This window comes from Zeus faber, assembly GCF_960531495.2.
Source record: "Zeus faber genome assembly, chromosome: 15".
Taxonomy (NCBI): Eukaryota; Metazoa; Chordata; class Actinopteri; order Zeiformes; family Zeidae; genus Zeus; species Zeus faber.
Window position 1 is genome coordinate 13046373 of NC_137194.1, and position 22531 is coordinate 13068903.

At 42.1% G+C, this 22531-nt stretch overlaps 1 protein-coding gene across 2 annotated transcripts; it reads left to right on the forward strand.

The window, feature by feature from the left end:
* The first annotated feature begins 309 nt into the window (after positions 1-309).
* Positions 310-22433, forward strand: LOC307241147 (rho-related GTP-binding protein RhoA-D-like). 2 transcript variants are annotated; one of them, XM_080015176.1, is made up of 5 exons: positions 310-386; positions 13411-13566; positions 15972-16092; positions 17620-17750; positions 20351-22433. In XM_080015176.1, the coding sequence occupies exons 2-5, from the start codon at positions 13411-13413 to the stop codon at positions 20522-20524; spliced, it is 582 nt and encodes a 193-aa protein (XP_079871302.1). In that variant the 5' UTR covers positions 310-386; the 3' UTR covers positions 20525-22433. The 2 variants fall into 2 exon arrangements, with proteins under 2 accessions (XP_079871302.1, XP_079871303.1); XM_080015177.1 differs by lacking the exon at positions 310-386 and adding an exon at positions 13224-13318.
* The last annotated feature ends 98 nt before the right edge of the window (positions 22434-22531 follow it).

Genomic DNA, 22531 nt, shown 5'->3' on the forward strand with positions numbered 1-22531 from the left:
ATATATATATATATATATATATATACACTGACATGCAAAAACTACTGCTAATGGCAGTATTGTTACTGTATATTTTTTAAACTGAAACCATGAGAGTGTAATGTCAGCGTCGTTTAGGCCCGATGAAAAAAAAGCCTATTATTATTATTTTTTTTATAATAAATTATATCGCATTGGTGCACTTTAGCTATTCGTTCAATTGCTGCCACAAATAATCTATCCGTATTTATATTTTGAAGCGTATCTGCGCTGAAAATAACGCGCGGGATCTGGCAACCCCGCGGCCAAGCCAGCCCAGTGCCGAAGCGTCGCCCTGTGGAGCTGCAGCGCGGAGGACGGCTCAGCGGGACCAACTTCTCCGGAATCCGAAAACCACACGTCGAAGGGTGAGCAACGACAAGTTACTTCATTTGTTTTAAAATTACCATTTGATATATATGTAGGGGTTCTTCTTTTTTTTTTTTGGCGTTTATGAAGCAAGTTTTTTTGGGGGGGGGGGGGGGGGGTGAGGAGCACTAGGACTGGGGCGTCGCTGCTGCTGCCCACGGCGTGACGACCCGCAGCTCGAGTTGAAACTTGTTGTTGGGAGGATTTATTATTATTTATTTTTTCCACTTTAGTACAAATAATTATTCAGATTCGTGTTTTGTCTTTTTTTTTTTTGAATATATATATATATATATATATGTTGGTCACCATCCTGCTGAAACGTAAACGCCCCAAAGTATACGGTTTGTGGAGAAATTATTACATTTATTATTATAATAATAATAATTATTATTATTATTATTATTTTGAACTTGTTATTAAATCCCATGTTCCACAAGTGAAACCAAATCAGCCGTACCTCGTTTCTAAAAGTTTCTAGGCGTATTCTCGGTATGAAGGGAACCTGTTTGGTCGCAGAATCCATGGTATTTAAACAGTGGCTCTGGCGTGCAAGTCCAATTATTATTATTATTATTTTTACATTTATGTTATTTACAAATCTCCTTTATTTGACTATAAATCGGCCCAGAAATGGAATCACTCTTACTCTCACTGTTAAACAATGTTTTTTTTGTTTTTTGTTTTCTCTCTCCGGGGACATTCCTCGCCCTCCCCAACCACCACACCCTTCTTCTGCTTCACCCTACAGACCCTCATGCCTTGCAGTGTTGCTCCCAAACTCCCTGTCTTGGCATGATCTGCTTGACTGCAAAAGCTGCCGACCAAACTCTGTGGCGTTTTGTTTTGATGGGTTGGGTGCTCCCTTAAAATCCCCGAGATCTCCAAAATCGTCTGGCATCAGCCGGACCCGCTCCCACTTTTGATTCCCACATTGGGACAAAGCTGGGATGTTGTGCGGAAAATGGAAAGTCACATGCTCCGGAGGAGGAATGCAAGCAATGTGCTCCCACCTCCTGTTTTTAAGTGCTTTGGTTTCAACAGGAGAGTTTCTATGATGTAATTGTGAATAAACAGCTGAGTGCTGGCTGAGCGCTTCGTCCAGGTAGTGGGCAGCAACTGGCATGGTCGTCTATAACACACAGAGCAAAGGAGAGTAATGTGATAGCAATAAGGGCTGGACAATACTGCCAAAATCACATATCGCCATATTTTTTGCAATACCTCGGTATCAATGATCTAACTACATACTGGGGATGACTATTGATACTTTCATAACATATTTACTTGAAGGAAATGTTTGAGAAACAAGTAATAGCAATAATTGGATCGGCTTTGGGTTGCCGAGACTGACAAGATGGTTGCCAAATTGGTATAATTTCATAATTGATAGAGATCAATAGATGGATCAGTTAGATATCTAAGATGACAGCAAGGTGCAGGTTGACTATGAGGCAACCAGACTTCAGAAGATGGTTGGCAATTGTGCCAAATCTGTTTGCCGCGGGCAACTGGGCAATCATTATCGTCAAGCCCTGGTAATGTGGATATGATGACCAAGCAGGTAGAGGCGGTGGTTCGAACCAGCTATGAAGTTGAGAAAGCTGCACAACTTTACTGTAATGCAGCCTTAAAGACATCTCACTATATTGTGATAACCAAAACGTTAGATCACATGGATATCATATCGATATAACACCCAGTCTTGCAAGAAATCATAATTTTCCTTTGAGTCCCAAAAAAATGGCAGAAAAAATACAAAGGTAGTTTCAGTTTATGTCATGAAATAAATGTTATTGACTGTCCCTTCCATTCTGGGATTTAATTCATAGCTTCTTGTCTCTCTCTATAATGGCCTTTATTGAGGTCAACGCATGAAAGTGTTGAGGGTCAGTGTGAAAGGTTTCATGGCTAATTGAAGATTTCTTCCCAGCCTCTACACTATGATAGCCCCAGGCGAGTCCGCCCTGATTCCCATTAGCCTTTGGATCGCAGCCGGTGCTGCCCGTTGCTAAGGTACTGGCGGCTGTTTAACCTTGATTAAGTCAAAGAGGACAATGTTGAGCTCCAGCGTTACTGGTCTTCAAGACGTCTCGTAGCCTCGACTTAACCTTAGAACATGAGCTTGTGTTGCTGTTTTCTGCTGGTCGAGTAATGGTGACTGACATACAAATATATGGAAAATCAAGATTATAGGTCACAGGGAAGTATAACATAACATATCACAATATTTTCTTGGCCAATAAGTTGATATCCATAATTTGAGGACATTTCGGGGATGACTATTTGTGCTTTTATAAAACATAACTATTTGTGATTTTAGTAAGGTAGATATTATAACCTAACAGGCAGAGGCGCTGATTAGAAGAGCTTCAACAGTCATTCAGAAAGTTGCATTACTTCACTGCAATGAAGCCTTTAAAGACAACATTTTTAATTATATTGCGATAACCACAATCCCAGACGGTATCGATATCACCAGGCCCTTGTGTAACATATAGGCAGAAATAAACATTCTGTGGGGGGAAAAACACCTTGGTCCACTGAAGAAGAGGTAGGGCTTCCTATGTAGACTGTATTATTAGCCATTATGAACAGCTGAACCCTTAATGAAAATTCATTTTTTAAACAAGTCCTATTAATGACAGCTCCCCAAACTGCCCGTCTTATATTAATAGCACAGACCAGGCAAATGAGCTCGACGTGCATGCGTGCGTGTCTGAGTGTGCGTCTGTGTGTGTGTGTGTGTGTGGGTGTGGGTGTGGGTGGGTGGGTGTGTGTGTGTATGTCGATGGGGAAGGAGAAGCCGCAGCGCCCTTAGGACGCAGAACATTAGCTCCCTGATGGTGACATCACGCTGCAACACAGGAAGTGAGGGAGTTAGGGAGCGAAGGGTGGGAAAGAGGTGGGGACAGACAGAGATAGAGAAGGAGTAGCCTGGTGGAGGAGGGGGGAAATGGAGGGAAATCAATCGAGGAGTGTGAGGGTGGAGGGAAGTGTGTGTGTGTGTGTGTGTGTGTGTGTGTGTGTGTGTGTGTGTGTGTGTGTGTGTGTGTGTGTGTGTGTGTGTGTGTGTGTGTGTGTGTGTGTGTGTGTGTGTGTGTGTGTGTGTGTGTGTGTGTGTGTGTGTGTGTCAGTCATCTCGCACATGGGGGACTTGAATTGGGAGGAAACTGATTTTTTTATTCCGCAAGATCCCGATCATCCTCCCCATGACTAATTCATCCACTTATTTATTTTAACTTCATGGAATATTAGTCACGCACCAGTTATGTATTATTTGTCTCTCTCTCTCTCTCTCATTATGATTATTACAAATGATTTGTTTATTGTTTATTAATTATTTGTTCATTGCTTTGCTCATTGTTTTGTCTTCCAGTTGTTTGTGCTTGTGCCACTTGAATCAGTAGATCTCCACATGTGCTAAATGTTTAAAAAACATTTTTTTTTTTAACTATCTCTGTCTCTCCTATGCTAATTCTGCCTTCCTTCATCCCAACTTATTTCCCTCCATCTTCTGTCTGCCTTGCTGCTGTGGAGGAATGGATAAATCTCTGATATTTTTCTCTCTGCCGCGGCAGAGCCAAAAAGCTGTGATAAATTGGGCTGGGGGAGTCTCAGTGGCTCTACCCTATTTCAAGCTCTCGGCTGCTCCTCCCTGTCATCTTCCTACTGCACGGCCGGAGCAGCAAGCAACGCAGCCTACAGCTGCCGCCCGCTGGCTCACGGAAAGACCCCGCCTTAAAAACTTGGACTTTGACTAGACTGGAAGGGAAAACCCAATTTTCCAGCGACAAAATGGCAACAGTGTCACTTTCAGTGCTTTTGAACCTGAAAATTACCTTTTGGAAAGGTTCGCTTTTGCCTTCATCGCCGTTGTTCCATCGCCGTCATCCTGTGGCCCACTCACATGACATCCTTTAAATTAAGTTGACTGACAGCATGAGATAATGGGCAGTCTCAGGTTGACCTACATTGTACCTTGCAGTGTAGCTACATTTTCCCACGATGACAGTGATGTCACGATACCAGCAATTCTGCAATACACAATACAGTATATCACAAGAAAGTTCTTGACTATTCATCAGAATATGTGTCGTTAAAGAAGGAAAAAAAACAAAAGTTACATTAACAACAGGAATCAAATTTTTATATATTAGAATTTACAAACATACAGAGAGATAAAACAAGGCAAACCAAAGTGGGGAAATGCCGTAAACTGTTGAGTGTGATGGCTGCAGTTAGTAAGTTGGTTAGTTAATTAATTAAATATATATATTAACTGTGTATTTCAAGAGGAAATATCACAAATGTTTTTTATACCAATACCCCGATACTACATTTCTAAGGTTGTGTAAGAGTGATTTGAATTAATTCGTGCCTAATCTTTCAGAACTCATCACCTACTCATGAGAGGAAATTAGGGGTGTGTGTGTGTGTGTGTGTGTGTGTGTGTGTGTGTGTGTGTGTGTGTGTGTGTGTGTGTGTGTGTGTGTGTGTGTGTGTGTGTGTGTGTGTGTGTGTGTGTGTGTGTGTGTGTGTGTCTTGCAGTAAACATCCCCTGCTTCACCGTGTAAGCAGGAACACACACAGTCTACCTTGTGTGTTTGTGAACCGTCAGTGACCCGTTGTTCGTCAGTGTCAGTCCATCGCTTCCATTCTCAGTAGTCACCGGGTTTCCCCTGGAATCTCTTCAGGCGTGACAGGAGGCGAGGACATGGTTGAACAGCTTAATTTCACCGAAACTCACAAAATTAATGCTACTAACATTCTATGAATAGTTTATGTGCATCACACTTTTTTTTTCATCCTACAATTAAAATCATTATTCGTTGGCATGTTCCTCAGACAAGACTGATTTTGTAATATAAATATGCATGGTGCATTTTTGTCTCCACAACAAAGTTCACACTGAAGCATAATGCAGCAAAGTTAATTCATTTAGTCATATTCTGTATTCCTAAATCACAGTTTCCCGCCATTCCTTAAAAAACATAACCTTTGACAAATAGGTGTTATCAGGAAATTGTTCAGAGATCGGCGAATGTATGTAATTTGTGTGTTGTCTAGTAACTAGCTGAAAACTCAATTAGACACCACCCTTAACACAAGTTGTTAATTGCTCATAATGTCATATAATCAAAAGCCACATTGAGAAAATGGTCAAACGGGTTAATATTTATACATTTAAAAAAAACCTCCATCCTACATACTGTACAGCTATAGGCTCAAGCAGAATTGTAATAAGGCTTCATGGAAAGCAGCGCACCGTGCTGTAAATTAAATAAAGACACTTTACTGCACTCTGCTTCATGTTTTCACGGTTATTAAAATACTAAGTCATTGGCTCCTTGAACTGATTTAAAGCTTGCTGCAAACGAACCTTAAATTCTAGCTCCCTTAATTGTGCTGCAATCCATGCAAATAAGCTCTGTACTCCAATAATTTTAGACCATGTTAAACAATGATTTAATGGGGTATTAATTGTAAAGGACTGTACCTATCTTTCCTCTTGGCCTAGCAAGGATTCTCCAAAACTAGGCAGTAAGTTCTAGAGAGGGTTTCCTTATTAAAGGGTTAAGTGTGGATCCCCCCGACAACTGTATTATTTTGGTTCTCATGCTATGAGCCTACATCGTTGTTTTGAGCTTCTAACTTATCTACAGTGATTGAAATGATATACCGATACCAAAAACCGGCCCTGTTGCTCTGGTGGCTCTAGCTGCGTGGCCTAGTGAATGGCCTTGAAAAGTATAATAAGTATAATAAGATTTGTAGGCATTGTGAAGTTTTTACTAATCTATACTCCAAGACACATCTAACTTTGCATAAACCTGGCAACCTTGTGAACGTCTCATTGGGCAACAAGCTTTACAGGCATGGGCTTGTTCCTTCACTCTTAAGACGATTGAAAAGGTTGGTCTTAAACACTGTTTGGAAGTTGTACTGAGAAGCCTTTATTCAAGGCTAGGTTTGTATTCAGTCGAAGGTTAGTATTATTCTATTAAGTATTTTCTAGCTGACAGCGCGGTGTTTCTTCTGTGTCGAGTGCACCCCCTGTATACCTAGGCTATGGTTGAACTTTGCACAGCTTGCCACTAGTCAGTTTCACAGCATTTAATGTTCTTTAATAGAGTGCTTCTTCTTCTTTCGGCTACTCCCATTAGGGCATGGTGAGCGCAAATTAAAGTAGCAGCGTTGTCATCCCACGGTGAGCCTCCCTTCAACTCGATGGAAATATCAACTGCGTGGAATGTTATGCAGCCTTGAAGGAACACTAGTACTGAATTTGAAACATTATGTCTTTAAATCACTGTGTTATTTCGGTGAACAGTATAACACCAGGCAGTGCGTGACATGAGGTATCTAGGGCGCTGCCACACTTCTGGATGAATTTTTGGACGGACAGCAGCATTAGTGGGCCGACATTCAGGGACGCTGCTGCATTCTCTTTAATGTTTAGATATATGACCCCAATTTATTTTTCCTTTTTCTTTTACCCCATAAATTAACTACACGCAGCTTGTTTTATGAAATTTTCGCCAGATGGTGTCAAGTGTTTTTAAAGCTGAACTTTGTGATTTGAGATTTGATATCTCTTTGTGGATCTCTTTGTAGCATTTGACATTTAGAGCAGTCAAGATTCAGCTATAACGCTCGAGCTGAAGCAGACTGAAAAGCTGTTGATGATTTATTTACCAAGCTTCTGCCAAAATAGATCTCCATTTCTTTCATGTTTCCTTTAATCTAGAGAACTCTGATCACATTGTAACAAGTCCAGAGTTGTTTTTTAGAATCTAGATTGATACAAGCAAGGGGGAGAGGAGGTCCCATTCGGCTAAAAGTTCCTTGAACTCCAGAGGGTTATTTTCGTAACCTGCCCCTCTGACTTATCCGACGATCAAGCCGGCCCCGGTTAATGTTTGACTCCAGTGTGTGAGCGTACATGACCCAAGACCTGCCGGGGAGAAAGGAGTGCTGTGGTGTTTTGACATACAGTTCGCTAAATAACTATTAATTTTTTATTTGTATTATTTTAGTTCCCGTGCAATTTCAGTCTTTGAGGAATTTCAGAAATTTTGTTCCACTTTTTTCGTACCGAGCAGCTTAATTATTTGTATTTGTCTTTTCGTTTCATCATTATCTGCTCGCTGTTTATGCCCGGCTGTCGCGTCTTAAGGGGGTATATGTATAGACTCTGACGGTTATTCCAAAATATTATTGCTCTTCTGGTCTAGACCTACTTGTGTGTTTTGGGGCTTCAGCTCACTGAAGGATGGTCTCACACTCTCCTGTAGAATGTTCTTGTACAGAGCAGAATTCATGGTTCCCCCAACGACAACACAGATTCAGCAGAGCTTTCCCAATGAGCAGAGCAACAACTCATTTCCTTGGCTTTTCATTTGATTGTGGCATGAGGTGCCTACGGAACCGGTTTGCAAACAACTTCACCTTTCACTGAAGTAGTGAAAGAAGAGCCAGACTTTTGTCTTACTTCTCAGACTCTTATCTAGATGCCACCTCAATCAACAGAAAGCTCCGTGGGGAAAGCATCCAAAAAAGCAGAAAATATGATTTAAGAAAGAGACAAAAAAAAAAAAAAAGAAAGTAAATAAGAAAAACATTTCATGGTGGTTTGCATAGTAATGTAGGTTCCCACGGTCTTAAAAAATGTCTTTGACAGAGACATGTCTGGATGTAAAACAGGTGTTTTGCTTTAAAACAGAGTACAACATTGAAGTTAACAGGCAAGAAAATGGGAAAGAAATTTTTGATTTTCTGTTACTGAGGGCTCAGGTAGTTTTCTTCTTGTTTGTGAAGCTAATATGAGTCATGTAGTACTGGGACTGTGACTTACTGGAAGTACTGCTTTGTTTTTGTACACTGCTGGAACTAAGAGTGCTCTTTATTAAGTCTCTGGATGATTAGCATTTTTAACAACTTAACATCATAGAAAAATCAGCCCACATCGAAGTATTGATAGCTTGGAAGTGTCACTAAGGGATGTAATTGGAACTAAAATATCATTAGGTTTTAACAGAGTCAATGGGATTCCATTTACATATGTAAAACACACATTGAAGTAAACGTTTGAAATACCTCTTAAAACCAATGCATTTTTCTGTTGTTATTTTGTTGTTTTTCAACCAGCAAGAGCTGCTACGGCTTTGGGTCACGGGCCTCTGCTCCAGTTGAGTATTCTCACACACTGAAGTTACCATCCTTTAGCAAACAGTTTCCAGGGTGAGCGAGGAAATCTCAGAGAGAGAGCCCAAATATGTTTGACTGGAGAAAACAGTGATGGGATCCAGTGGCAGAAAAGCAGAGCAGGGGAAACTGGTTGGAGTGGAATTTGCCTCCTGTGCCAATAAAGTTTGTTTGAATTGACCAACGAGGGGGGAGAGAGTTCCATTTACACATCATCGGTCTGCCATAGTGTGTACTTTGGTAGAGATGGGTGATAAAGGGTTAATTAGCATACATCATTGAACGGCTTATTGACATTTTTGCTTATTTGCTCAAATTCCCATGTCAAAGTAAGCAATAAAGGTTTATCACCTTCAACATGTTAAGTGTGTGTGTGTGTGTGTGTGTGTGTGTGTGTGTGTGTGTGTGTGTGTGTGTGTGTGTGCGTGTGCGTGTGTGTGTGTGCTAAGCTATCATCTTGTGGTTGTGGTGCACAATTTTGTAATATTTTACAATCTGACATATTAAGAAGCAGGTTTATTTGAATTTCAGTGCCCTATCACACCAGGTTATGCTAGAGTTAAATTCAATAACACACAGTTGGACTCTGTAACATCGGATCTTGCTGCTTATTTTGTATTAATAAGCATACCATGATCTCTTAGTCGTGTAAATCACCCAATGATTTTAAAATTTTTAAAATGATCCAATACCCATTGTTTGTAAAGGATGACCTCAGAATAGAAGAATCATATATTTTGGCCTCACCCCTTAATTCCATCACACAACCTGTGGAAGATGATGATCTTGACTCCATCGCCATGCCCTAAAACCTCTAAAGCAGTGGTCTTAAACTTTAATGACCTGGGGGCCATTGGACAGATTGAGTTTTCCTTGGTGAGGGCCACGTTGAACATCAAGGGGAAAAATCGGCCTATCTGCATCGGTGAATTGGCATTGAATATGTTCATTATGTGGTTATTAACCATAAATATTAAAACTCTGTCAACAATTCACAACCTGACAAAAGTAGGAAACAAGAGGAAATAATTATTATAAAAAGGACCTGAAAGAGTGTGTGTGTGTGTGTGTGTGTGTGTGTGTGTGTGTGTGTGTGTGTGTGTGTGTGTGTGTGTGTGTGTGTGTGTGTGTGTGTGTGTGTGTGTGTGTGTGTGTGTGTGTGTGTGTGTGTGCGTGTGTTAGGGAGTGTCTCCATCTGTGTGTGTGTGTGTGTGTGTGTGTGTGTGTGTGTGTGTGTGTGTGTGTGTATGTGTGTGTGTGTGTGTGTGTGTGTGTGTGTGTGTGTGTGTGTGTGTGTGTGTGTGCGTGCGCTCAGGCGGTGACAGTATGATGTATTAAGTTAAGCAGCATCCCGCTATCACAAAGAACGGGTGGCTCCCTCCAGAGACCAGACAGCAGCACTGGCCTGATTTACTGTGTGTGTGTGTGAAAGAGACAGAAGCCAGCTCAAGGATAATTTATTTTTGTTTCTTTCTTGCACTTGAAACTGCCAGAGGGCTGTTGTTGCCGTCCATCCCAAGGCTTTTTATTTTTTCTTTAAAGATACAATTTTAAAGTGGTAATCCGTAACATTATCTAGTTTAAAAAAAAAAACCAACCTTATTTTATATGTTATTTAGCTGGTACTTTATAAGAAACAGCTATTCAATGTATTTGCTGTGTGGGTGTGCTCCTCTGTATGTTGTCTCCATTTTTGGTGACGCAGTCCGCTTTTCCCAGGTAGAATGCAAAGATGCATCACACTAGGGGTGTCGACCGATATGGGTTTTTCAGGGCCAATACTGATTATTAGTAATCAAGAAAAACAATTACCGATATTTGGGACCGGTATATTTGCGGTAACAGTGGAAAATTTTAGTGTCAAAATTTACAGAACACACACTCCAACACAATACTTCCTTTACATGCATTTTAACATATGTTTAATTAAATACTGGAAAACAAAACATTTCAACATTAGATCTATAAAAATATAGCGCAGGGAGCTCCTAGCACCATTTCTTGTAAGCTATACTGAAATTTAAAATAGATAAAAATAATTAACTAAATAGGTCCCCAGAACAGGTACATTTTACTGTTTGTAAACAATGTTTGTCAGGTTTTTATTTTTTTCTCTGGTGATCTGATCACGCTCACACGATGGGAAAGCCGCACATACGGTCCCTCCCCTCGCTCCCGCTGTACCCACAGCTCATTCATGACATGTCGTAAAGTAGCAGAAACATAGTGTAACGTTAAAAAAAAAAAAAATAACGTGGTACCCAATAGGAGCAATAACATCCGAGTGAGTCTGCGGTTTGGAATTATTTTAAGATGAAGTGCTTATTATTATTATTATTATTATTATTTATTTTGGGTCTGCTTATGGAACGAAACAAGTACAAATGGCGCGAAACCCTGCCTAATGGGGACACTTTCTACTTGACTCCATCCTCGATCACCCCCCCGCCATGCGTCACGCCCAGAAAATCATCTTAATGAGTCTGCGAGTCGTGCCCTGTTCCTCCGTGCCCGTCTCCACACTGTTTTTAGTGAAATTATTTGGAGGAACGGGGCGCGGCAATCGAGTCACATGGAGAGCGATTCACACATACAAAATATATTTATGATTCCCCTTATTTATAATTCCCTATTGAAATGTTATCCCTGTTTTTTGTATTTTTGTAAGCTGATATCTGTTTTGTCTTGTTATTGTAATGCACACTGACTGACTGAACGGGAGATCCTTTCCGCACGCACGATACGTGAACGCCCACACGCATCTCGCGAAATCCATTCTCCGGTTTCCCGCACAAGGCCTTTTTTAGGAGCTTCTGGTTTTTCAGATCACGACAAAAGCATTTTGCGGATACAAATCCGATAATACTGCGGGCGGGACATTGAGCCAGACTACAAGCAGAAACCTTTCAGAGAGAGGCAGCTGCATCAGAGCCAGAGGTGCGCACTTTTAAAATAGATTTTATCAGCAATCATATAAGACAAACGACTCCAATAATTGAAAAAATGATGAATATCGGATCCGATAATCGGCCTGGCTGAACCCTATGACAAACACACATTTGTCTTATTTCTTTCACCATCTGAGTGTAATCTCATCTTCGCTGTCACTTTCTATACTCAGCAGTATAAAAATAATAATAAAAATTTAGTTTTGAATGGAAAAACTAGGAATTGTAGAATTCTCAACACAACACATACAATTTTATGGATTGACACTTCAAGTTTGCAAAGTAGGTTGCACGGGCGATAAGGTTGAAATATAGAAATTTGAAGTTCTTGCCTCTGCTCAGGTCCCTTCTGTAATTCCAGGCTTTTCAGATGATTTGAGCCCCGATGTGACCACCTCAAACTTCTGCAGGACTGTTCAGCTCACTGTCAGGCCTGCTTGCCTTGAGATTTTAGCGAGTACCTGACGCAATATTTTGAAGTGTTTATGCTGTGGGGCATATTCTATCTCTATGATCTTTTGCACTATATAGATATCCGTGACTGGATTCTGTCAACCACTGTATAAAGAACTACGGTTGCAACAGTCTTTCTTTAAATTTGTAAAAATTACTATCCTATACAGTGTGTTGAAATTTAGAACTGTGCTAGCATCGTACTCTTTTTCTCGCTTTACACACAAGCGCCTCAATTTTGACCTTGATATTATTTCCTTGTAAAAAGCAAAATATTCCCAAACCGGTCAGTTATGACACAACTTTTGTGTAGTGGACACAAAAACAACAGCGTTTTTGCTTTTGGTGCTTTTTTTTGCTGATGCTGTTAGCTGCATTCCAGAGCATATTCTTTTGAAACCGTCACTTTGAATGCAATTGAAAATGTATAGCCTTGGACCTGCCACCATATTCTGTGGTCAAGGACACAGGTTTAACCACTTGGTTACCGTTCTTGAACCACATTCTGAGTTCCCCCTGCTAGACCCAGCTTTAGTACTACAATTTTTTCCCTGGTGCAGTCCTAGGTTTCACTCCGTGTCGGCCTTAAGCCAGAGTGCTTCTGGATCACTACAGAGTTCTCCCATATAGTGTGTTGGTACGTAACGGCCTGTGTTGCTTTCTGCATGCGGCTGCTGGCGGGCGGCCAGGCCGTAGTCATCACCTACCGCCTTTTCTCCATTATTGTCAGCTTGTGGGAGATGACCATTGATCCGTGAGTGTGGCCATATGTTCCACCTGAAAGCCAGGACGCACTCCAACACCACCGCAACCCTTTAGGGGGTACAAGCAGAAAAGAATGATGGTGAAGTAAGAGAGGTTTGTATGTAGTGTAGCACTGTTGATCCAAACCTCGGGGCTGATGTCATTTATTAAGTCAAGATGATGAACTGAGGTGGCACACTTTGAGTTATTTGTTTGACACACTGGCGCACTTTGAGTTATTCGCTTGACTTTGGGCAGCGGTATGTGGAGCACTGCATCCTGGGCCTGAATGGAGCCGCTGCGTTCCCCCTGGTGCTCCTCCTATCCCACTTTGTCATCCCTCCTTCTGCTTTATCCAGGCCACCACCACGCTTCCCGAGCCCTGCTCAGTTTTCCAGCCCACACACAGGAGAACACAGACCAGGAAGGGGAAGAGGGTGCGGTTCTGAAACTGAGCTGGATCCCCTCTTTCTCCCTCCCTTCCAGTCTCTCACACTCCTTCTCTTTGTGGCTTTCTTTGTCCACACCCTTCCCAGCTGTAAACGGGATTAGAAGTAGCCGTTCTACTTCTTCAGAAGGTGTGAATGTGTTGCTTTCCATCGCCGACATCTCCCGTCCTCCCCGTCCGTTCAAGACTAATGGTTTTGTTTTGTTTTTGTTTTGTTTCCAGATGGCAGCCATCAGGAAGAAGTTGGTGATCGTAGGGGATGGCGCATGTGGGAAGACCTGTCTGCTCATCGTCTTCAGCAAGGACCAGTTCCCGGAGGTCTACGTCCCCACGGTGTTTGAGAACTACATCGCTGACATAGAGGTGGACGGCAAACAGGTACGTCCAGACCTCCGACTGTGTTTTTCTTTTCTGCCAATTCTGGAGTTGTGTATGGAACACTCCAGATGGATCTGAGAGTGGTGAAGAAATGTGTTGGTTTTTTTTTTGAGGGGGGGGGGGGGGGGCGTCTGAGGTCACTCCATTTCGGCCAATGAAAAGCATCCATCCTGTATTCCATCTTCTTTGTTCTGAAACACTGGAGGGTCTCCCTTTTACTCCCACAAAGGAAGGAGAAGAAAAAAGGAAAGAAGCATTTTAGTACAAAGTGGAAGTTGGGAACCGAGTCTAATGGGGCTCATAGGCAACGAGACCCTCTAACCAACAACAGGAAATGGATTGTCACCCGCTTCCTCCACAAGATTAGACCCTGCGTCCTTCATCATGACTAATGCCTTATTTCCGTTTCCTGTTTTCTGTGCTGTGCTGCAGAATCTCTTAAAATCTGAGGCTTTAGTCCTATTGTCCAGGGCTGACTGGTGTCCCTGTCCCTTCCAGTGGAGCCATACTCACATGTTTCCTGTACCTGTCGTGCAATATTTTAGCAGTTCAGCCATTTCTCTGTCCTGGCGCAAGTCACCAGGATGTTTGTTTTTCCAAATAAGCATTTTTTAAACTGAGCGAGGGTAGGGTGTCTGAGGATGCATGGACTTTTACAGCAACATCCTTTTTTCAAATTCACACAGCTTCACCAGACACATTATAGATAGCACTTATATACAAAAAGCACAATGTGGCTAAAATAAAACATGTTTTAAAACAATTACAATAGTATTTAACTCCTGGCCCTTGTCAATATATTTGAATTGTCCTGTAGAGATCAAGTCTGGCAGCTTAATGGAAATACTTTAACCAAACTCAGCAATGCGTTTTCTGTGCGGTCAAAACATTGTCCTCCAAACGGGATCAGTTGCGCATCCCCGATGTTTGAGGATCAAGAAAATTGTGTAAAAAGTGTTAAAAAGGAATTACATAAGTAGAGGTAGACTCTTCAGAGACATCCAGTGGTGAGAGATGGCAAAGACCACAGTAGAAGTAGAACATTGCAAGAAGGAATAAGAAGTAAGACGACGACGATAAAATAATAACGGCGATTAAAAAAAATAAAATAAAGACAGAAATGTAATACAGAGTAGCACTACGCTAACTAGTGGTAGTCAGCCCAATGTGGACAAATGCCAGTTACGCTGAAGTAAGTAAGTACAGGTTGGATGTGTCATGTATAGTATCTAGCAGCAGTGTAGTAATAATAATAGTATCTACACTAAAAATATCATACAAATTGATGCACGTCACTGGCTTCAGTCTCGTCTTGTCTTTATGTTCTGAGACATTCTGAGTCATTAATGCGTCGCCTTGATGGATTACTAGCGAGTGGCCGGTGTTTGTCTCCGTGGAGATAATCACTGTTTACACACCAGGCTCAATGTAAACGTGATGCTGCTCGGCCGTGTGGGGATCAGCAAATTCCACATATTGTCTCCAAAGGCTTTCCTCATAAGATTTGACGGAGTGACGCTCTACCACAAAAGACACTTTGACAAAAGCCACAATTAAGTGTTTACATTAGCAAACTGCTCTACGTTTTTTGTCTCTGAACCACTGTTGCGTTTTACTGTCACTCTTCGAATCTCTGGGTCCAGAGATTTTAAGTCTCTCTTTTGGGCTTTTAGTGGTTGAAGAGACATAAGATAGATATATATCAGCCACAACATTAAAACCACCAGTAATAACCACTAGAATAGTGTAGTCCCCCCGGTGCCGCCAAAACAGCTCTGACTTGTCCTGTGGCACCTGGCACCAAGACGTTAGCAGCAGAGCCTTTAAGTCCTGGAAGTTGTGGATCGAGCTTCCAGCACATCCCACAGATGCTCCATCGGCTTGAGATCCGGGGAGTTTGGAGGCCAAGTCAACACCTTGAACTAGCCGTCACAATTTCACCCTCGTCAATGTGGCTCAGATCCTTACGCTTGCCCATTTTCCCCGCTTCACAGGAACTGACCGTTCGCTTGCCGAACGCACAGAGCTGGAGCAAATCCAAAAATGTTTGACGGTTCCTTTTCCACCACGGGGTCCTGCAGTAGTTTGGCGGGTGTTCCTCCTATCTGTTTTATGTAGAGCAGGTGAAGTTACAGCCCCGCTAAGAGTTTTATTAACAACCAGAGGAGAGTGCAGGGGAGTCGTCGCTTTATAGACCGAGAGGAGGGAGGAAAATTCATTACGCTGAAATTCTCCCTTTCTCTCTTCTTGGTGAGGCCAGCCGTGGTCATTCCCCTTCAATTCTCTCTCCCCCTCCCTCGATGTAGCTTTCATTTTGACTTAATTTCAGATTAAACTCCCCCACCTTATTTCATTATTAAGCACGTCTTTTCCCCGCTTTTCTGCCCGTTTTTATTTTTTTTTAGGTGGAGCTTGCGCTGTGGGACACGGCAGGTCAGGAGGACTACGACCGGCTGAGGCCTCTGTCCTACCCCGACACGGACGTCATCCTCATGTGCTTCTCCATCGACAGCCCCGACAGTTTGGGTAAGAAGGGTGGAGGAGACCAACAAAGGGAATTTCTTTGGGGAACTTGAATGAATGAATTTCCTCCTTTCTCACCAAGAGCAATAATAACCCTGTGAAAAGCGCTCCTAGATGCACAATCCTGAAAGTACCAGGTGGTCAAGCCTTTCTAGGCCACATATTCTTCATTTTTTAAATTTTAATGTCAAGGGGTTAACAGAGCAGAGTTTTTCCACTGGCTGTCCTGGCTCGTAGCGTTCGAAATTCACTGGCCCTGAGATGATTTATTTCTATATTATACAAATATTTTTGTCCTTCTTTAAGGTTTGTTTTCACTGGCATAAAAATAATCAAAAATATGTAGAATGAAAGTGTGTGTGTGTGTGTGTGTGTGTGTGTGTGTGTGTGTGTGTGTGTGTGTGTGTGTGTGTGTGCGTGTGCGTGTGCGTGCGTGTATAGGGGACAAAGTTTCACTTGAATCTGTAACATAGATTAATGAAGTGGCACATTTCTGTCCTGGGCCAGTTAAAGGTTTAACTGGCGTGGGATGCAATATCTAGTTCCAAGTCAAGCTTCCCTTCACTCAAGCACAAGTTATTTAAACTGACAAACAAGGTTTTCTAGTGGATAAAATGTCAAGTTTTAGTTTACTGGTGAGGCGAAATCGGTGAAGGTTTACAGAGTGAATAAAACGGATTCCGAAGTAAAGCTCAAACCCCATTGGCTCACAGAACCAGTGGCTTGGCTGCTCCTTCAACTCTAAAGCTACACACACTGAAAAAGCCCGTTTGGGAACAGTCTGCGTCTAGTGCACGTCACAATGGCTGGAATGCATAATCGGAGTGGTATTTTCAGCGAAAAACTTCAGAAACATGTTTTGGGGACCTCAGAGACCTCCATTAACATGTGTAAAAGGGGCATAATAGGCCGCCTTTAACCAATATTATTACCGGTTTTGTTTTATTTTATTTTTATTTCAAAATAAATCAACAAGGATACAGACAGGTTGGGGACATGGGACAACACTTTAGTAATCCAGAGAGAAATTCAGGTGCTGCAGCAGCAAAAACAGAGGAGAAAGAGGAATTAATTAGCATAAAACAGAATTTAAATAAAAAAAGTATATATTAAATATATATAATGGAATAATACTAGTCAATTATATAGAATATACAAAGTGTGATTCTAATTGTTAGTATGGGTATGTAGGCATACATTATTGTTATGTGCTTACTAAGTTATCACAGTTTATACAGTGTCATTGCACCTATATTATTGCTGAAGCACTATGGTAATAGTTGCACTATGCTAACTAGGGACTGGTGAGCCCAATATGGACAATAACTATCAGATAGTCTAGAGTAAGTGCAAGTTGCAATAGTAAAAAGCTGGGACCGCTGCAGTGAAACAGGGCTCGGCTCAAAATTTCCTGGAAAGAGGTCCAAAAATCTGTAATATGTATTTTTGTTTTGATCATTTTGCCCCTCCCAGTGAAATCCACAGGGCCCTGTCTGTCTGAACTCAACTATGTCACTGATCTGCCCGCAGAGAACATTCCAGAGAAGTGGACGCCCGAGGTCAAGCATTTCTGTCCCAACGTCCCCATCATCCTGGTGGGCAACAAGAAGGATCTGAGGAACGACGAGCACACACGCAGGGAGCTGGCCAAGATGAAGCAGGTGTGTGTGTGTGTGTGTGTGTGTGTGTGTGTGTGTGTGTGTGTGTGTGTGTGTGTGTGTGTGTGTGTGTGTGTGTGTGTGTGTGTGTGTGTGTGTGTGTGTGAGTGAGAGATGCAGTACAGTTGAATAACATTCAATCGAGAGAATTGGAAGTTCTCCGTCTTCCTGGAAAAGGTTTAGGAAAGTTGAACGGAGAGACTGTTTTTTGTTTCCCCCTTATTTGGAGGATTTTCGTTTTTCAAGCTTGAAATAATAAATAAAATAAAAAAACAACTCAGTTATCCGTAAGAGAGGGAGGCCTTTTCCAGCTTTCTCCTGTATTTCCCTTGAATGCATTGGGCTTTCATGACGTTGAAGCCTCTCCTGGAAGTGCAGGTTTTTATAACAAATGTCATTTTTAAGGCATTATCAACGGTGTCACAGCATTTCCTGGAAATAAAAGATGGTTGTTATGAGCTGTGTTGGTATTGAACGGGAACCTGAGGAGTCTTCATAGTCCTGAACAACGCCTCTTTGTCAGAAGTGTAGCGACAGCAAAATGCTTTATTGTTGACATGTTTTGTCCAAACCGGTGGAAATACATTTGGAATTGTGGAAATGTAGTGCGTCGGCTGGTGGTCTGTTGGTTTTATAGATCCATCAAAAACAAACATGGAGACTGAAAGATTAAAATGGTATGGTTTTTTTTTTATCATATTCAGAGGCAAATGTATCAGTTCATGCCAGCTTCTTTAAAGAGGGGACCCTTATTGTAGATGTACTCATTTCATTTATTTGATTCGATTTTATTTTCCGACGTTTACACAAAATCCCGGCGTCAGAGTCCCGGTGCGTCGCACTGCCGTTGTCCGTGTCCCACAAGCCTGGAGCACGGCAACGAAAGTCGGAGCAAACGTTTAAATGAGGCCTTGTAGATCTAACACGAGTGAAGATTCAGCAACTGGATTGCTTATTTTTCACCTCAAATCTGTTCGGAAACAGATTTTGGTGGACCGATGAGGGGAAATCGCTGAAGGTGAATACAAGGAAAGCTGGAAGCCACGCTCAAAACGCCACTGGCTCACAGAACCCGGAACTTGTGCGCAAACCCCATGAGCTCACAGACCGCGGGGCTCAAAGGGTGGCTCCTCCCACTTAAACAGCCCCTTTTTGAATGAGAGCTTTTGAGGCATGTTAAGAGTGGCTAGAATGCATAATCTGAGTGGTATTTCAAGCAAAAAAAACCTTCAAAGATATGTTTTGGGGACCTCAGGAACTTATATTTACATGTGTAAAAAAGGAGATAATAGGTCCCATTTAATATAAATATATATACACACATACTGGTACTCGTCACTTAACGACTGAGCTCCGTTCCTACGACCCTAACCGTTATTTCAGTCTTGGAGGATGAGACTGAGAACGGTGATGCGCGATGAGATGCATACAGTATATATAGTATATACAGTGTATGTAGTATATAAAGGGTGATGCGCGATGAGATGCATACAGTATATATAGTATATACAGTGTATGTAGTATATAAAGGGTGATGCGCGATGAGATGCATACAGTATATATAGTATATACAGTGTATGTAGTATATAAAGGGTGATGCGCGATGAGATGCATATAGTATATACAGTGTATGTAGTATATAAAGGGTGATGCGCGATGAGATGCATACAGTATATATAGTATATACAGTGTATGTAGTATATAAAGGGTGATGCGCGATGAGATGCTTGACGCTGCGCACGCTGTGGTGTTGTACAATACAAACTGGTCACAAGTCTGAACGGTGCTTAAACAGGTAGGGTGTGTGTGTGTGTGTGTGTGTGTGTGTGTGTGTGTGTGTGTGTGTGTGTGTGTGTGTGTGTGTGTGTGTGTGTGTGTGTGTGTGTGTGTGTGTGTGTGTGTGTGTGTGTGTGTGTGTGTGTGTGTGTGTGTGTGTGTGTGTGGCAGTACAGTTGAATAACATTCAATCGAGAGAATGGGAAGTTCTCCGTCTTCCTGGAAAAGGTTTAGGAAAGTTGGTCGGAGAGACTTTTTTTTTTTTTTTTTTTTTTCCTCCTCCCTATTTGGAGGACTTTATACACACACACACACGTTACAAAAATCAGCAATCTCACTATTGTGGTAACTCAAAAATTGCAGTGTAGTCGGTATGTGCAGCTGTCCAATCACGTGAGCGTGATCAGATCACAGGCTTTGTCATTGACGTACAGCAGATCAGGAATTGGAATCTACAGGTCAAAATATCAGAAATAGGAATCGGCCAAGAAAATTGCAACCGGTGCATCTCCAGTTGGTGAACATGTTGGGTAACTTAACGAGATGATGCATTTCAAGGGGTATATCCTCATGATGTGAATTTGTACACTGTATATAGTTTGCTGTAGTATCTTACATGCGATGTGATGAGACGACTACGGTGTCAATAACTGATGGAGTCGTTTAGCTGCAGTCACTCAAAAGGGAACAGATTCCCTGGTATAATATTTTCCCGAGGTTGGCAGGTCTGTGGTATGTTTGTTTTCCCATATTTGGAGGTAAATGCGAGGGTCTACACGGAGAATAACCCTAATAATGAATATCTGCGTGTCTCGGTCGCCCTCCAGGAGCCGGTGAAGCCGGAGGAGGGCCGGGACATGGCCAACCGCATCAGTGCGTTCGGCTACCTGGAGTGCTCCGCCAAGACCAAGGACGGCGTGCGCGACGTGTTCGAAATGGCCACCAGGGCGGCGCTGCAGGTGCGCAAGAAGAAGAAGCGGGGCGGCTGCCTGCTGCTGTGAAGGGGGCTGCGGCCAACCGCTGTCCAACCCGTTCACCCAAAATAGAGGGGGGGGGGGGGAAGAAAACAAACAAAAAAAAAAAAACCCAAACCTTGAAACAACGGCTTCCGTGGACTTATTTCCATAACGAGTACACAGATATAACATGTAAATATGAAAGACTGTTCCCCTCCACTCACAGCTTTTCCTCGTTTTGTTTTGTTTTTGCCGTTCTCCACCACTTCACCAGCCTGTCCCCTGTGTGCGTTTTCTATTTATGTGTATTCTTTCCACATTGACTTCCATCCTGCCTCCGCCTGCGCCCATGAAGACCTCTCCTTCTCCTTCTCTTCATCCCGCCTCCGGCTTTGTTTTTTGTTTTTTGTCGACACGTTTCGGGCCTTTTCGCTCCGACGGCGCCGCTATGAATATTCCACCCGCCCGTGGTTTCACTCTGTTGGGGAGTCGCTGAGCGTCCCGACACAAACAAAAGCTCCGAATGCGAGATTTAAATGATGCGCAGACTCCCAATTTTAAATGTAAGCGTCTACACATTGAGGGGCTGCACGACACCGATTGAAATAACCTGAGTTCAGAGTTGACCAAGGATTCGTTTGTTGATCTAGGTTCTATTAAAAAAAAAAAAAAAAAAAAAGATTCCTTGACGGAAATTCAAATCTTGATTTTTAAAGTGATGGAGCAACAGAATTAAACTGGGGTTTACTGTGAAAACTAAGAGGAAGATTAAAAAGCCTCCTGATTATATATATAATTTTTTTTTTTAACTAGAATTTAAGTTTGGTCCAACAGGATTACTAGCTAGACCTTGATTTTTAAAATCTGGTTTAGAGTCCTTCCACGCTGAGACTTGGATGCACCACAGCAATTTTGGGCGTTTTCTGGGTGGAAGTGGTGTCTGTGAGAGCATTTTCTGGCACCAGGCACAATGGTGTGGTCCATTGTCGTCCCCCCCCCCCCAAAAAAGAATGCTCTGAGTCACGCGGGTGCGGGCCACTGACCACATTAGTCCCAACGCCTTGAATAAAACAAGGCCGGGACTTTTGGCGTGAGATCCCGAATGACTCACTCACAGCCGCTGTGCTTCACGCAAAAACTCTCCTACGCCAAGATTCCTAATAAAGCAACAAATGATTTGTAATTATTCAGAAAACTGGGATAAAACCTGTTTTTTTTTTGTTTTTGTTTTTTGTTCTTTTGGTTTTTTTTCTGTCCACATACGAGCTTCACTAGCAGATCAAACTGCCTTTGTCTCCATACTGTACGCAGCCTCAGCATCAGACGCCAGCACAAACACTGGTTCATCATTTATTTCCCTTTTTCTGGCATGAATAGCCAAAATCTGACTCAACTACAGTCGCCCCAGTGTAAGCACTGATGATCTGACTCCTTCATTTTCCACTTTTCCACGGATAATTGTTGTGAATCCCAAAATTGAAAGGAATTGGCCAATTCTGAGTACCAACCCAAATAAATGACTTTACCTGAACCGCATGGACTTTTTTTTTTTTTTTTTTTTTTTTAACTGTCGCGCTTTGGATTTGGGCATTGTTGGATTTGGGTGTATCCTCCGAAAAATAGCTTTATTTTTTACTCTGGGTGGAGCGACATCCAATTTTTCCGATTTTTTTTTTTCGTCTTAAAAGCCAAACCTCAAAAAAAAGCCAAATTGGACTTTCATATCTATCTTACCACAATGAAGATTGGTGCCGGGACACAAGATTGTTTTTTTTTTGGGGGGGGAGGGGGGGTCTTGAAGGCCTCGATCTCCCGTCTCCAATGTCTTTAACGACCCAGAGTGTTTCCAAACCCAGAGAGGACGCTGAAGTGAAGATTTCTAAACAGGACTGCGGTGTGTTTTAACGTCTGGATGAGAAGATTATGTGAAATAAAGTATTTTTTGAAGTGCAAACTGTTTATTTCCAGTTTGTTGGTCACTGTTTTATATTTGACAAACTGTAACTTGTAGAAAGGAGCTTATGTTTATTTCTTACCACTTTAGTGCAACAT

What these genes read in the sequence shown, in the direction of transcription:
- LOC307241147 (XM_080015176.1), top strand. Translation starts at nt 13,411, where the DNA reads ATGGCAGCCATCAGGAAGAAGTTGGTGATCGTAGGGGATGGCGCATGT. An exon ending in CGACAGCCCCGACAGTTTGG is followed by an intron (nt 16,093 to 17,619) that starts GTAAGAAGGGTG and finishes ATCTGCCCGCAG; the next exon opens with AGAACATTCCAGAGAAGTGG. An exon ending in AGCTGGCCAAGATGAAGCAG is followed by an intron (nt 17,751 to 20,350) that starts GTGTGTGTGTGT and finishes GTCGCCCTCCAG; the next exon opens with GAGCCGGTGAAGCCGGAGGA.